Source organism: Daldinia vernicosa (genome assembly GCF_022497035.1).
Source record: "Daldinia vernicosa strain CBS 139.73 unplaced genomic scaffold F5Y00scaffold_32, whole genome shotgun sequence".
Classification (NCBI taxonomy): Eukaryota; Fungi; Ascomycota; class Sordariomycetes; order Xylariales; family Hypoxylaceae; genus Daldinia; species Daldinia vernicosa.
The window spans coordinates 289,208-302,803 of NW_025953948.1; the positions used below are offsets into that span (position 1 = coordinate 289,208).

Sequence of the window (13,596 nt, forward strand, 5' to 3'; positions counted from 1 at the left end):
CCTATGTAACCTTGAATACTTAGTCCTCGCGTTGTCGTCTACACCACATAAAAGACCTAAGCAGAGAGTTATCGGTCCAATTAATCATGTTCATTCCAGTTACAATAAGCTACTCCCAATATGGAGTCGATATAAGCGCCTAAAAGGGTTGTAGAAATGTAGCCAATGAACGTCTAGGTTAAGGGATTCGTACCAACTATGCACCAAGTATGGAATCCCGATTTTATGCAATCCCATAACAGTGGTTAGGGAAGGGTGGGCACCGGACTCCGTAGTGTAAAGTCAAATACCGCCCCGGGTGATCCGGTATCCACCCCCAATGTCTCGGCAATGTTATTAAATGTACTTGATGATAAGAATGTAATTCGTGACACAACCTAGCTCTTAATAGAAGACAAGAATAAAAGATGAATAAAATATTCACTTTAACTCACAACTAAACCAACCTTAAACAACTTCAAATCAATTAAATCAATTAACCTTATCACGTAAGATGAAGCTCGAGCCCAAAAGATAAGCCAATCTAGTAAATGCCCAGCTGAGAGATCTCAGTGGTTTATTCAGCAAGGGTGGTGCAAACGTCAGGGGAGATGACGTGCGAGAGCATCAACAGGGCTGAGTGGCACACAGTGAAACAACAGGATGGCGCAACCTCTGGATTTAGTGATCAAGAGACTCTTTTGTCAGCAGCTCAGGCAATCAGATGGGCGTTTCCGAGGTGCGATTTCCAGCCCGTCGGAAAACCTAAATAATACCTAATAATGGACTTTCATCCTTCGTATTCGAGAACTCAACGCCCGAACCTAATACCTAGATAATAAACAGCTCCCAAAGTCTCGAATCTCTCTCTGGCTGGACAATAACTTCTACACGATCGCGAATAAAAATAAATGGTACTAGGAACTAAGAACTATGAGCTAGAACCACGCGTCTGTGCGAACTGTTTCCCCGAGCCTTGCTAAGAAAATGTCTACGTCCTACGGCGAAGATAGCCCCTTGCTGGGCGCAGACGCGGCATCGATACGTTCGTCTTCGATCCTCAAGCCCCCGACGGATGACGAAGAAGACGGGCCTTCTTCACCACCCGAGTTCGGAAATATCGAGGACGACGTCTTACCCGAGGAGTCCGTCCTAGGCCGTAACATCGACTGGAAAAGCGCTTATATCATCGCCATCTCGAGAGTCATCGGAAGTGGCATCTTCGCAGTCCCGGGAGTTATTCTGTCTTCCGTCGGAAGTGTGGGTCTTTCGCTTTCGATTTGGATCCTTGGCGCCGTCGTGGTGGCATGCGGCCTAACGGTATCTCTTGAATATGGTTGCATGCTGCCGCGGTCTGGCGGAGACAAGGTATACCTCGAGTTCACGTATCCGTGGCCACGCTTCTTTGCCTCGACCATGATCGCGGTTCAAGCCGTGCTTCTAGGTTTCACGGCAAGTAACTGCGTCATCTTCAGCCAATATGTGCATTTCGTATTCGACGTCGAGGCTCGAGACTTTTCTAAGAAGGCCCTGGCGGTTGGACTCCTTACTGTCATCACTATTATTCACGGTGTCTGGTACAGAGCTGGCATACGCATCCAGAACTTCCTGGGCTGGATCAAGGTGGGACTCGTCGTATTCATGGTGTTATCAGCTCTTTACGTCGTGGTAGTTAGGCCCGAGCAGGAAGATGCGGACCTAAGACCGAAGAAGATACAATCTTGGGAAGGACTATGGGAGGGGAGTGACTGGAATCTTGGGACCCTGGCGACTTCGTTGTTCAAGGTCTTCTATTCTTATGCTGGTCTATCCAACCTGAATAACGTTATGAACGAAGTGAAAGATCCGTAAGTCCTTGCATCTACTTCCTACCGTTCGGGGGCTTGCGGTTCGAATTTCCTAATCGAGTCGGCCGGGGCTTACTATTCCTAAACCATGCCTATGGGTCTCGACTCTCGGACTGTTTACTAATCGAGAAAAATGGCTGACTGTCGTTGATACAGTGTCAGAACCTTGAAGTCGGTTTCTCTGACGGCTCTGTTTACTGCGTTGCTGTTGTACTTGCTTGCTAATCTCGCTTACTTCGCCGTGGTGCCCATCGAGGACATCAAAGAGAGCGGTCAACTAGTTGCAGCATTATTCTTCGAACGTACATTTGGCCCCAACATCGGCAAGAGGTTTCTACCCTTGGCCGTTGCGCTCTCGGCAGCAGGGAATGTTATGGTAGTGACATTTTCGACGGTAGGTTTATGCCTCCAAAATATTTTTGAAATCACCAGTGTAAAACCCGAATTCTGACCAGCTGTAGGCGCGTCTGAATCAGGAGGTTGCTCGTGCGGGCTTTCTGCCATTTTCTAGATATCTATCGTCTTCGAAGCCTTTTAACGCACCATTGGGAGGATTAATTGTGCACTGGATCCCTTCCGTTCTAGTCATTATACTCCCGCCGTCGAGCGAAGTGTACTCCTTCATATTAGAAGTGGAGGGTTACCCAGGACAAGTATTTGCGCTTGCAACGTCAATAGGACTTATCTGGCTGCGATATAAGCGACCGGATTTGAAACGGCCGTTCAAAGCCTGGATCCCGGCGGTCATCTTTAGAATCGTCCTATGCTTTTCTTTACTAGCTGCCCCCTTTTTCCCTCCTTCGCATCCGAAACCCGGCGGTCTATTTTACGCGACATACGCCATTGTTGGCGTCGGCATGTAAGTTACAGCGTTCCCAACGTGAAGAACCAATAATAGCGTCTTTAAGATTTTAACCGCATATGCTTACAAATTCGTAGACTCTTATTTGGAGTCCTATACTGGCTTATATGGACAGTTGTATTACCCCGACTCGGCGGGTATAGCTTGGAAGAGAAGCAAGACGTGCTAGATGATGGGACGGCTATCACAGTGCTAACACGGGTACCGAAGGATGTTGACTAATTACTTAAATATTTGGTGTTTCACGACTCTGCTTACTGCGTGTATATTGATGTTGAGTAATTACTCGGGAACATTTTTCAAATTCGGCTGTAGCATTTGGCCGTGGTTGTGTAATTTATCATCATGTCATATTGAGCCGCAGTTAGACGAAACCCATAACCTAGATGTTAATGAAAACAAAGGCTATACATAAACTAGCAATACAGAATAAGTAAACGTACTTAGGTAGAAAACGAGATATGACAAATACAACTTGAATCTAGTATTTCTAATCAGTGCCACGCCACTGGAGTCTAGATGCAGGATGTAGGCAATCATCTTATACTCTAGGCGCATGACGTCCTGTCACGGAGCTCCCCCTACTGTCGCAATCTTGCGTGATTGCGGGGAGCTACTATTCCTTTACCGCAAGTGGACGTGCACTACAGTACCGGCATCCATGGATGAGGTAGCAGCCGATATCCCAGTATTTCCAGATTAAGGAATTCATCTTTCGATAAAGAAGTATATAAGGAATCAGACTTGTCTCTCCATCCATTGCCACACCAGACACAAGTATACAAGCATTACTACGCCTTTAACAAGTATACCGAACACACAATGGCCTCCCCAGACGTCCAACTCCCCAGATCTGTCCCGGCTTTCTCAGCCACCAGCGAATCGGCTGCACCCGCGTCTCCAGCACCGCGTCACGTCGACACCGTGCTAAACTACCACAAGGATGCAGAGGACGGCTCACCGCCGCACCCTACCTACGTAGACCGGCCCGAGACCCAGAACCGACCGTTCGAGTCTTTCCCAGTCCACATTACGGATGTATCAGGCCGGGAAGACGAGTTCACCCTCGACAAGAACGGGTTCCAGTTCTACCGCCACGTTGCGCAGGAGAAGGACTTCCTGGATGACGACCATACCAAGGCGGTTTACTACCCCGAGACCGAGCAGCTCCTGAAGGATGCGTAAGTTGATGAATTAGAACCTTAGACCTTAGCCCTTCGTTATACATTCCTTATAAAAGGGGGAATATCTCAAATATAGCAACTACCTATCAGCTAACACCCCCATTCCAGAACCGGCGCATCCAAGATCTTCATCTTCGACCACACCATCCGGCGCAACCCAGCCGACCAGCGCGACGGCGGCCCTTCGCGCCGCGGCCCCGTAAACCGCGTGCACATCGACCAGACGTACTCTGCGGCGCTGTCCCGCGTGCCGCACCACCTGCCCGCCGAGGAAGCCTCCGAGCTTCTCAAGGGCCGGGTACAAATCATCAACGTGTGGCGGCCGATCAAGACGGTGCTGCGGGACCCCCTGGCGGTCGCGGAAGCCAACTCGGTCGGGGAGGAGGAGCTCGTGCCCATCCCGCTCATCTACCCGAACCGCCGGGGCGAGACGTTCGCGGTGCGATACGCCGAGGGCCACAGGTGGTACTACAAGTACGGGCTGACGCCCGAGGAGGTCCTGCTCATCAAGTGCTTCGACTCGAAGACGGACGGGCGGGCCCGCCGCGTCCCGCACACGGCGTTCGTGGACCCGACGATCGGGCCGGACGTGCCGAAGCGCGAGAGCATTGAGGTTCGCGCGCTGGTGTTCCATCCTGATGATAGGGATTGAATACCTACCTGTGTAAAGGAGGAAGGGTTAGATAAGGCACGTACTGTGCTGCCGATGAGACGAAATAGGTAGACGCTTTCTGGGTGTAAGAAGATGAGGACGTGGCGTGTATAGGATACGGGTAGATTGTCATATTAAAGCAACTTGATAGGAATGCGCTGTTAGAAATACAATAACAATAACTACATGTATCTCTAAGAGTTTGGGATTTATAGGGGGGTATAAACTCTTTCCAAGACTGCCTTGCCTACCTTGGTGTAAGTATGCCAATATTATTGGAAACCCGATCCAAGACGATAAGCAGTGCGTATACGAATAACGCCCAATCCATGGTGTCGTATTACAATGTAGATTTCGAACAATACGTAGAACTGGGGGATCTTTACCGCAAGCAATTCGAGTATCATATACACATACCTATTAAATTCAACCCATATCTCATCCAAGATATCTCAAACGCCACCCGTATGCAAATCGCCTATGCGCCCCCAACCCCTATTCACCATCCGTCATCTCATCACGCACCTAAATCCAGTCCCTCCAGCCCAAAATCCAACCCTCTAAACCCCTCCTCGACGCTCCACGCGCGGCCCTTCTCAAGCTTATTTAGGAACTCGCATGCCCGCCCTACGACAAGTAGTCCCGGGGGTCTACTGCCCTCCTGCTCGATGGCCTCGACGACGCGGTCCAGCGTAGTCCGGATGACGCGTTGGTCCGGGCAACTAGCGCGCTCGACTACGGCGCAGGGTGTATTTCGCGGCCATAGAGCGCGTGGGGGAACATCATCAGCGGTTGTGTTTTTCTCCGTCTCCAGACGTCCCGTCAATTCCTCTACGAGTCCCGCGATACGATGCAGCGCCATGAGGAACACTACTGTCCTACTCGGTACATACTCCGGCGGTGTCGGTGCCTTGCCCTTCTTGCCCGTCCCCGTGCACACTAGTACCTGATCCGCAACGTCGCGCTGCGTAGATGGAATCCCCGCGAACAAGGGTGCGGACAGCGCCGACGTAACCCCTGGCAAGACTACGACCTTGTCGCCTAGCCCCTGACTCCGGAAGTGCTCGACTTCCTCGCCGCCACGCCCGTATATATACGGATCGCCCTGCTTGAGCCGTAGGACCGTCTTACCCTCGCGCGCACCCGCCATAGCCATTTCCTCGAGCTCGGCCTGCGCCGCGTCCGCGTTACCCGGGAACTTGCGTGCAATGTGCACGGGGGTGCGGCGCGGAATCAAGTCTAGTACGCCGGCTGGCACTAGCTTGTCCGCTAGCACTAGGTCCGCGCTTTGGATGGCCTTGTGTGTTGCCCGCGTGAGCAGGTCCGGGTGACCGGGGCCGGACCCGGCGAGAATGATGCGCCCGCGGTTGCTAGTGCTATTAACGGATGTAGATTTACCTATCGGATTAGAAGCGCCAAGGTCGTCGTAGGATTTCAAGATGTTGGTTACATCCTCATCCGTAATAGCAGCAAGTCGTTTCAGCGGCCAATACTCGCAGATTTGGCTGAGCCAGCGCATGCGCCTGTTCTTCACTGCGTCTACATCCGCCTCCGTAACAAGCTTATTAAAACTCGCCGATTGGTCAATCGAATCATCAACATCGTCTCCGTCCGCTAGAGCCATATGTAGCAAGTGATCCTCCTCTTGTATCTTCCTACGCACGTCGCCGAGTCGCAAACAGGCAGATCCTAGGTTCGGGGGTAGCGAAGCGGCAACTTCGCGACGTATCCTAGACGCCAATTTGCACCCGCGACCATTCGTTGTTATGCCGATTTGTAGCGGACCGTCGACGTGCGTGGATAGGAGGGAGAAAGAGCATAATTGCGGCGCATCGACAACGTTCACGGGAATGCGGTTATGCTTGCAAAGTGACGATATATGTGCGCCTGTTTTTAATTAGTAATGGTTTCTGCAATGGCAGTTTCGGTAGCAAGTCGTACTTAGAGGGTCTTGAGGTCCTGAAGTCACAAAAACAGCGTCTACAACACGACCGATTTCCTCTCTTCCCAATGTGAATAGGTGCTCATCCTGGAATGTGTCCTTCACCCATTTCACTTCACCATCGTCCACGCGCTTCTGCAGTGCATAGTACAGCTCTGCAGTCTTCGGCGCAATAAGGATCGGCGATGCGCCGGCACTTAATGACTGTCCGCAGCGCGCTGCCGCCAGAGGGTTCGAACCGATAATTAGATGGATATGCGATCGGGCATCTGTCGCCGTCAAGAGGGATATATAGCTATTCATTGTTGATTTATGCCTCTTCTTATAGGCGCTTGAAGACGAACTCTTGATAGCTTAAGTCCCCCCACTGCATTAAACTAAATGAGTACCTATCTTTGGTCGCGATACTCTAACCTAGTAGAACAACCATGCAAGTGTATGTATAAAGGAAAGAAAGAGAGGAAATCACGGAGGGAATAAGATATAATTAGTCATTGTAAGTATTTCCTTGAGGGAACCCCAAGTCAAATAAATATCTAGGTTGGTTACCTAGTTATACTTCTTAGCTAAGAAGTTATCCGCGACTAGAGGCGATGTCGCCATGAGCGCCGCAGCGGAATTCTTTAAAGAGTCTGGACCGATTCCCGGCATTTTGGCAACTCCCAGGAAAATTTCAGCGGGACCCACGGGGTTTTGGAGGGGCATTTCTCTGACGCAATCGCACTTGATAATGTTATCGAGCCAATCATTGATAAGCAATTGACATTCGTTTAGTCGCTGCATACCGAGTTCCGCGGACCCTGAGCGGAAATCTGTAAGTCGACGAAATATTCTGAATAACACTAGTTCTGAATAACATCTTGTAAGTGAAGCCTTCTATTCGGAAATGGCACTTTCAACTATAATTCTTATCGTATTCCCCGTTCTCATACATAACGGTCATTACATGAATGAATAATATAACTAGGCCCATGTAACTCTTAAGTGGAGGTAGCTCGTTCATAGTTCATACATATCTGCTTTAGCATTTATACGCAATAATACATCCTCTGACGAGATTTTGTACAACGTTAATGGTAAGTACTTGTTCATCCTACTCATTGGAAGCCTTCCTCTTCTAGCTCCTTGAGCAAATTCTCCAGCTTTGCCTTCTTTCCTCCCTTGGTCCTCCTGCCGGAAGGGCCATGTACTTTAACTCTCTCGTAGGCGCTGTAGATACCTCTAGAGTCGGCGTTGAGATGGATAACCTTCGGCTTGTGGCCCTGTGTATTATCGCGAGACCGTACACCACCATCATTAGCCACTGCACCCGCTCGTCCGAGTCGAACGTTACGCTCTACTCTGGTCTTGGCACCCAAAGCCCATAGATCTCCCCACCTCGTCTTGCGCGCGTCGTGGTACGCCTGCTTGCTGAAGCTCTTGGGGACCGTCCATCTCTCGATCTTTCCGGTAGGGGTGCATAAGTCAAGCGTCACGTGCCCCCGCCTCTTCAAGGGGGGGAGGATGTTTCTGGGTAATGATAATGCGTTCGGTACTTCGGTAGCGTTCTCATAGCCCTTAAATGCACGATCAGTCATGTTACCTTTCTGTTTGGGTACAGTGACTGGCTTCATGTCGGGCAAATTGCCGCGTTGAATAGCGACGAAACTGAAGTTTATGTCTGTGTGATTACGGTGCGAGGCACCAATCACTTTTTGTAGGAATGGCGGGCGAATAAACCTCTGGCTGAAATGACAAAAATCCTTCCGCCCACTGCTGAGTCCAGGTGTCAGATACATGGGACACTCCTTGTGGTTAGTACATGGGGCGACGATCATGCCTGGCTCACGGACCCTTCGCTGCTCGATCTCGATTTGTTCAGGCCGAGGATCTGAAGTAGGTGAAACGATGAATTCATTTAATAACCGAGAACGAACGTCCGCGACAGCTTCAAACCCACGCGGGTGACCTTTCTCTATGACGATGAGAACTCCGCCATCGGGCGACAACATTTCCCACAGGTTGTCTAACAGAGCTTTGCGTTGAAATCCTTCTTTCAATGGTAATAGTAGATGGGAGGCGATAATAATGTCAAACGACTTCTTCTGCTGTGGTTTGTCACCAGCGTCTAGCATATCTGGGTTGTTGGCAGAGTGTATATAATCTGGCAGGCGTGGGAGGAACGTAGTATCATCAAGAAACCGCGATATCCGCTGGCGCAGTTGATTAGATCCAACCACAACCGTCTTTTTTCCTGGCGGTCCGTGGCTAGGCTTCTTACCCCCTTCAACCATGAGATCCCATTCAGCTTGAAGGACTTGCTGCCAAGCCGCTAATCCCGCACCTCCCGCACCGACATCAAGCACACGAGGGCCCTCGCCATTGCCCCGAGAGATGAGTTTGGAAATCCACTCCGAGCCTAGGCGTTTCCTGATCTCAACTAGGATGCCCATTGTAGACGCGTACATCCCGGGAAGGTTGACGGCCATATAAGCGTCTGCTTCGATCTCACTCATCTTGTGCTGGCCCGCCGCCATGGCGACAGGTTTCTGCTCGGGACTTTTCCTTACTGCGGGAGTTGCAACCGAGTTCGGAAATCCGATGCCACCAAAAGCCTTCTTTGCTGCTTCTTTAATATGCTTAGTATCTGTCCGGTCGAGCAATTTGTCGATCGGGTTGACAAATTCTGCTTTCGGTAACTGGATGGTCGAGGGTTGGGTTCTCCACTGGCCCATTCTCGTATACTGGTGAACGCGACTATCCTGGGTTCGGAACCTTGCATCTGGCTCGCCTTCGTCTTCGTCTTCTTCGTCTTCATACTCATCTTCCTCCTCAGGCTCTTCGTCGATTTCCTCTTCTTCAACTGCTCGCAGTTGACTCCTCTCGAAGTCTTTTTGTAGTCTCAATAAGGCGTCGTATTCTTTCTGGCTTTGGGCCACGGCGCCAATATGACTTAACCCAGCTTCAGATAGGAATTCTCCTGAACTTTCCACGCTCTCCGAAAACAGATTTTTCGTATCATTGAAACCTTCCGGAGTAGATATAGTAACATCAGTTTCGTACACGAGTTCCTCTAGCTTCCCGTCTTCTCCTTCCCGAAGTAGTACCCTCTTCGATAGATCGTAAGACGCATCTTCAGGGACGAAATCGGATGTTGGCATGCCTACATCTTCTGGCCGAGTCTCTCGCAAAGGCGCACCGTAGAGTCGCTCGTATAACTTATATTCTTCTTCATTTAAATAACCCTTTGGTAAGGTGTCACCAAATGCGTGTTTCGCTTGTCGTACCGTAGCTTCGATGTCGTTAGAATTTGATTGGCTTTCCGTTGGGTGCGAATGTTGAAGTTTGCGCTTCGTCGTCGAGAAGAGGCGCACATTCGACTTTTGACTTGACGGTAAACTTCTAATATTAGGATATGCCGGCCGAGGCAAGGTTCGCGGGGCTTCAGATCGTAGGCTAGTAAAACCATTCTCAAATAGATTGAGAAGTCGGAGTCTGCATTGAGGACATGAGCCCTGAGCTTTCGCTGCGGAAAGCATTGCGCCTGTTCTTCCTGAATGCTAAGTCGAAAAGAGAAGTAAAAGAGTCTGTGAATGATGGCAAAGATTCGCGAACTTTTTCATAGGTATGTTAAGGAAATTTTAGACTAGGTAGTTAGTTCATGTACCCTGCAAAGTCCCATCCACTTAAAAGACGAGTATTAGCATGCCACCCCGCAGTAGACCCATAACCCGCATAATATGGCAAGGTCTAACGCAGCCCATAGTGTAGATCTAACGTTCCTACCATGCAGCTATGGCAAAGGCATTCGACAATCCGATAAGAAAGGAATGCGCTAACTAGAGCCGATAAACTAACAAAGCTTAGAGCAAGAGAAGGGGTGCTACCTAATTCTTGACAGAAAGATGCAATTCTTCCGGCAACTCAATTAAGCTGATAAGTTACATCCCCTAGACGGCCTACATACTCGACATGTACGTACGACATCAAGCAATCTTCACATCTACCACGTCTACCACGTCTACCACGTCTACCAAATTTACTTACTAAGATCGGCCAATGTCCTAACTCCCCCACTAGGCCGAACAGAACTACCTTGTCCGCCAACTTTCTGCCCCTTAACACCGATCGGCGTCGGCGATGTTCCCGGATTATTAAGATTGAATTGTGACCTTTCGGCCGCTTTATATGGATCAAACTAATTGATATTGTTAATACCATGTTGAGTATTTTACCGAATGCGAAACACAGGTAGTTACAAGGGCACGACTTACCGAGAAAAGCGACACGAAGTAAAGTCCGAAGAATGTGAGAATAGCGTTGATGATATTGAAAGGACTAAACTTCCACGGCTGACCGCCTAGCGACTGACCTCCTCGCCTCGCCGGTGTACTAGAAGATGGCGAGCCGCCTCCTAATGTTCTTCCGGGTGTAGTGAAAGATGCGCCCGGCGCACTCACGTTGGCCAACTTGACGGCCTTTTCGACGGCGGAAGTCAGGGCCGGGGGGTTCGCGCCTTGGATCGTTTCGAGCACGGAACCGTTCTTGAATATGAGGAAGGTCGGCATGGCGCGCACGCCATGACTCTGGGCGATAGATTGTTGGTTATCGACGTTGACCTTGCAGAAGGTGATCTTGCCGGGTTTAGAATATTTCGTCGCTAGCGATTCGAACGTGGGCGCGATCATTTTGCAAGGACCGCACCAGTCGGCGTAGACTACATGATCATTTGTAAGCGGTCGGGTGAGATCGCAAACGATGCGACAGGTAAAAACTTACAGTCTGTGACCACGATGGTCGAAGACCCTAATATGCGCTGCCACTCATTCGAAGAGCTAATATTTACAGTCATTTTGGCTATCTCGTTTGGTGATGTGTGTTTGTGTTGTTGCTGTTGTTGACAAGACTGAACGAAGTTGCTGGAATCGTTGATGGATGGATGGATGCTTTGTAAGTGGATCTTTTTGGCTTATGACGGCAGGACGGGAAGCCAAGATAAAGCTGTCCAGATCTACAATCAGGTACCTAGGTACCATCCAACGCCACATTAGTAAAGCATTTATAGATGTTACACAGCGTGTTATTGTTAGTTCCCTCTTTTGTGACACGATTTTGTATTTACCAATTCTCCCAACATTTAAATATATCTCATCCAACTTACTTCAAAGTGTCGGGCGTTTATTTCTCATATAATCTATAGACTCAATGGCACTTGACCTTCATATTCCAGTCTGCATCAGAAATCCAACTCATCCTTTACATCTCCCATCCCTAGAACAGCCTTTGAGAATCCAGATTGAAGGACCATTAATATCAATCCAAAAGCTTTTTCCAGATATACCATGGCGCACCAATGTCATGTCTCTAGAATTTCCACAGCCGGCTGGTCCAGCACTTGCAAGGCTAACATACCAGAAAATTTACGGGCAAGATGTCCGTCATGGTGTCGCTGGCGATATGGTTGTACGAGACGAATATCTGGGTTGGGTAATGCCAAAACCATTAAGGTAAGGGCATATTCGTATCTCTCTAATATAATCACATCCCGATGCCTATCAAACCATCTATACCTAGTACATATTGTTACCGTAGGTACGTGTTACTTTGTTCTATCACACTCATCATCAATTTAGGCACATCGACTACTACGGTGTCACATTCGACCATCTAGTGCCTACCGATAATCCAGACCCAGAGGTACTCCAAATCAATATTATTGAGATAGAGGAAGATAATGGTATATACGCAAGTAAATGTTTGCCATTTTCAATAGACTTAACAGAATACGCCGGGAAGAAAATATTGGCTGTGCCAAGATGTTGTCAGAAGAGGAACGGCACGCAAGATCGGATGCGAGTAAATAGCTCGGTCGCCGAGAGAGATCGAGAAATGCTGCAACAAGGTAACACTTGAGGGCGCACGCTGGAAAGCCGTTAGGTCTATTTTCAATCCCGGATTATCGTCGACGAATGTTATGAGTTTGGCTGACGTGATCGTCAATGCGAGCTTGACCTACTGTGAATTGATTCGAACAAAGGCAGTTATAGGAGAGCTATTCGAGTCATAAAACTATGTGATGAAACTGACCATCGACATTATCGGTAGGTAAGTGCTGGGTACCGATATGTCAGCTCTGACGAGAGAAAGCTAAATCGTGAGATTTATAAGGAGCGCTGAGAGCCGATATTATAAGCAGCGTTTCCTCACATCCATAAACGTATGGCACAATACCTCCAACAGAGCCAATGTTAACGACGATCCCAGATGACTGGATGAGCATGTCATGAAAGTGGTGTACTAGCCGCATAGGCCTAAACACGTTAACATTAAACACATGCTGCACCTCAGAAACGTCGGCATCGATGGCAGTCATGGTATAAGCTGATGGCACATTCGGCTTGAAGGTCTGCATTGCGATTGTCGATCTTACCTGTTCCACTATTGATACACCAATATCATTTAGGTACTTGGGACCCATTCTGCTACTCAGAGGATTTCTTACGCATTGTTTACTAGTATGGCCAGATTACCACCTGCGGCTGCATGTACATGCTTCTCCAACTCCATCACGGAGTCCTCTTTGGTCACGTCGAGAGGGAAATGGAGGATCCCAGCCTGGTCAAGATGTTCGGTCGGCTCGTTAGGCAGCAGAGTGGCGATAGGCCGTACGTTCTGTTTCGCAAACTCCCTGACGAGGGCTTCTCCTATGCCTCCTTTCCCGCATCTGACAAAAGTAAGAGACTGGTCAGACGAATGAAGGACATCTCCTGCTGTGACCTTACCAAATGACTAGGGAGAAGCGTGCCCTTCCTGCCATTTCAAAGACGACTGACTATTGACGCGGATGCTTGGGTGAAGAACAGTAACGACTACGTACCTCACGTAGTGCAAAGGAGAAAGTCAAGCTCGATAAAATTCCCCCCGCGTCTCAGACTATTAGAGGACAAGATTGATGATTCCAGGGCAGCCAACCACATAATTCTATGAAAAGGCGGAGATAAGGACGATATTTTCTAATGCACGTCGCCTGAGGACTCACTATACTCTCACATTTCATTCGGTATATGCTGTGTATCCATCATCCTTGTGATTCCCACCAGATAGGTGGCTCCGATTGCATCGACGGTTGTATCCCAATGCAGGAGTGGCGC

General features: G+C 49.1%; 6 protein-coding genes across 6 annotated transcripts; 3 read left to right on the forward strand and 3 right to left on the reverse strand.

The window, feature by feature from the left end:
- The first annotated feature begins 532 nt into the window (after positions 1–532).
- Positions 533–3,157, forward strand: F5Y00DRAFT_240799 (amino acid transporter). The gene is made up of 4 exons (XM_048008302.1): positions 533–1,826; positions 1,983–2,220; positions 2,288–2,685; positions 2,766–3,157. Exons 1-4 carry the CDS (start codon positions 967–969, stop codon positions 2,908–2,910), a joined length of 1,641 nt encoding a protein of 546 aa, XP_047863608.1. The 5' UTR covers positions 533–966; the 3' UTR covers positions 2,911–3,157.
- F5Y00DRAFT_113927 (uncharacterized protein) lies at positions 3,140–4,783 on the forward strand. Its single transcript, XM_048003936.1, has 2 exons — positions 3,140–3,869; positions 3,981–4,783. The coding sequence occupies exons 1-2, from the start codon at positions 3,511–3,513 to the stop codon at positions 4,522–4,524; spliced, it is 903 nt and encodes a 300-aa protein (XP_047863609.1). The 5' UTR covers positions 3,140–3,510; the 3' UTR covers positions 4,525–4,783.
- F5Y00DRAFT_271019 (uroporphyrin-III C-methyltransferase) lies at positions 4,647–6,769 on the reverse strand (the record flags this gene model as incomplete). The annotated part of the gene is made up of 2 exons (XM_048012716.1): positions 4,647–6,411; positions 6,466–6,769. 2 exons carry the CDS (start codon positions 6,767–6,769, stop codon positions 5,042–5,044), a joined length of 1,674 nt encoding a protein of 557 aa, XP_047863610.1. The 3' UTR covers positions 4,647–5,041.
- Positions 6,770–7,280: 511 nt separating this feature from the next.
- Positions 7,281–10,061, reverse strand: F5Y00DRAFT_240806 (mitochondrial small ribosomal subunit Rsm22-domain-containing protein). The gene has a single exon (XM_048008303.1). It carries the CDS (start codon positions 9,982–9,984, stop codon positions 7,564–7,566), a length of 2,421 nt encoding a protein of 806 aa, XP_047863611.1. The 5' UTR covers positions 9,985–10,061; the 3' UTR covers positions 7,281–7,563.
- Positions 10,062–10,621: 560 nt separating this feature from the next.
- On the reverse strand, positions 10,622–11,503 carry F5Y00DRAFT_240808 (thioredoxin-domain-containing protein). The gene has a single exon (XM_048008304.1). The coding sequence runs from the start codon at positions 11,131–11,133 to the stop codon at positions 10,657–10,659; it is 477 nt and encodes a 158-aa protein (XP_047863612.1). The 5' UTR covers positions 11,134–11,503; the 3' UTR covers positions 10,622–10,656.
- An 8-nt stretch (positions 11,504–11,511) lies between these two features.
- Positions 11,512–12,720, forward strand: F5Y00DRAFT_114173 (uncharacterized protein). Its single transcript, XM_048003937.1, has 4 exons — positions 11,512–11,952; positions 12,079–12,347; positions 12,452–12,550; positions 12,605–12,720. The coding sequence occupies exons 1-3, from the start codon at positions 11,651–11,653 to the stop codon at positions 12,454–12,456; spliced, it is 576 nt and encodes a 191-aa protein (XP_047863613.1). The 5' UTR covers positions 11,512–11,650; the 3' UTR covers positions 12,457–12,550; positions 12,605–12,720.
- Positions 12,721–13,596: the final 876 nt, after the last annotated feature.

Coding starts and splice junctions, on each gene's coding strand:
- F5Y00DRAFT_240799 (XM_048008302.1), top strand. CDS start 967: ATGTCTACGTCCTACGGCGAAGATAGCCCCTTGCTGGGCGCAGACGCG. Junction 2,221..2,287: donor TGGTAGTGACATTTTCGACG/GTAGGTTTATGC, acceptor GACCAGCTGTAG/GCGCGTCTGAATCAGGAGGT. Junction 2,686..2,765: donor GCCATTGTTGGCGTCGGCAT/GTAAGTTACAGC, acceptor ACAAATTCGTAG/ACTCTTATTTGGAGTCCTAT.
- F5Y00DRAFT_113927 (XM_048003936.1), top strand. CDS start 3,511: ATGGCCTCCCCAGACGTCCAACTCCCCAGATCTGTCCCGGCTTTCTCA. Junction 3,870..3,980: donor GAGCAGCTCCTGAAGGATGC/GTAAGTTGATGA, acceptor CCCCCATTCCAG/AACCGGCGCATCCAAGATCT.
- F5Y00DRAFT_240806 (XM_048008303.1), bottom strand. CDS start 9,984: ATGCTTTCCGCAGCGAAAGCTCAGGGCTCATGTCCTCAATGCAGACTC.
- F5Y00DRAFT_240808 (XM_048008304.1), bottom strand. CDS start 11,133: ATGATCGCGCCCACGTTCGAATCGCTAGCGACGAAATATTCTAAACCC.
- F5Y00DRAFT_114173 (XM_048003937.1), top strand. CDS start 11,651: ATGGCACTTGACCTTCATATTCCAGTCTGCATCAGAAATCCAACTCAT. Junction 11,953..12,078: donor GTAATGCCAAAACCATTAAG/GTAAGGGCATAT, acceptor TCATCAATTTAG/GCACATCGACTACTACGGTG.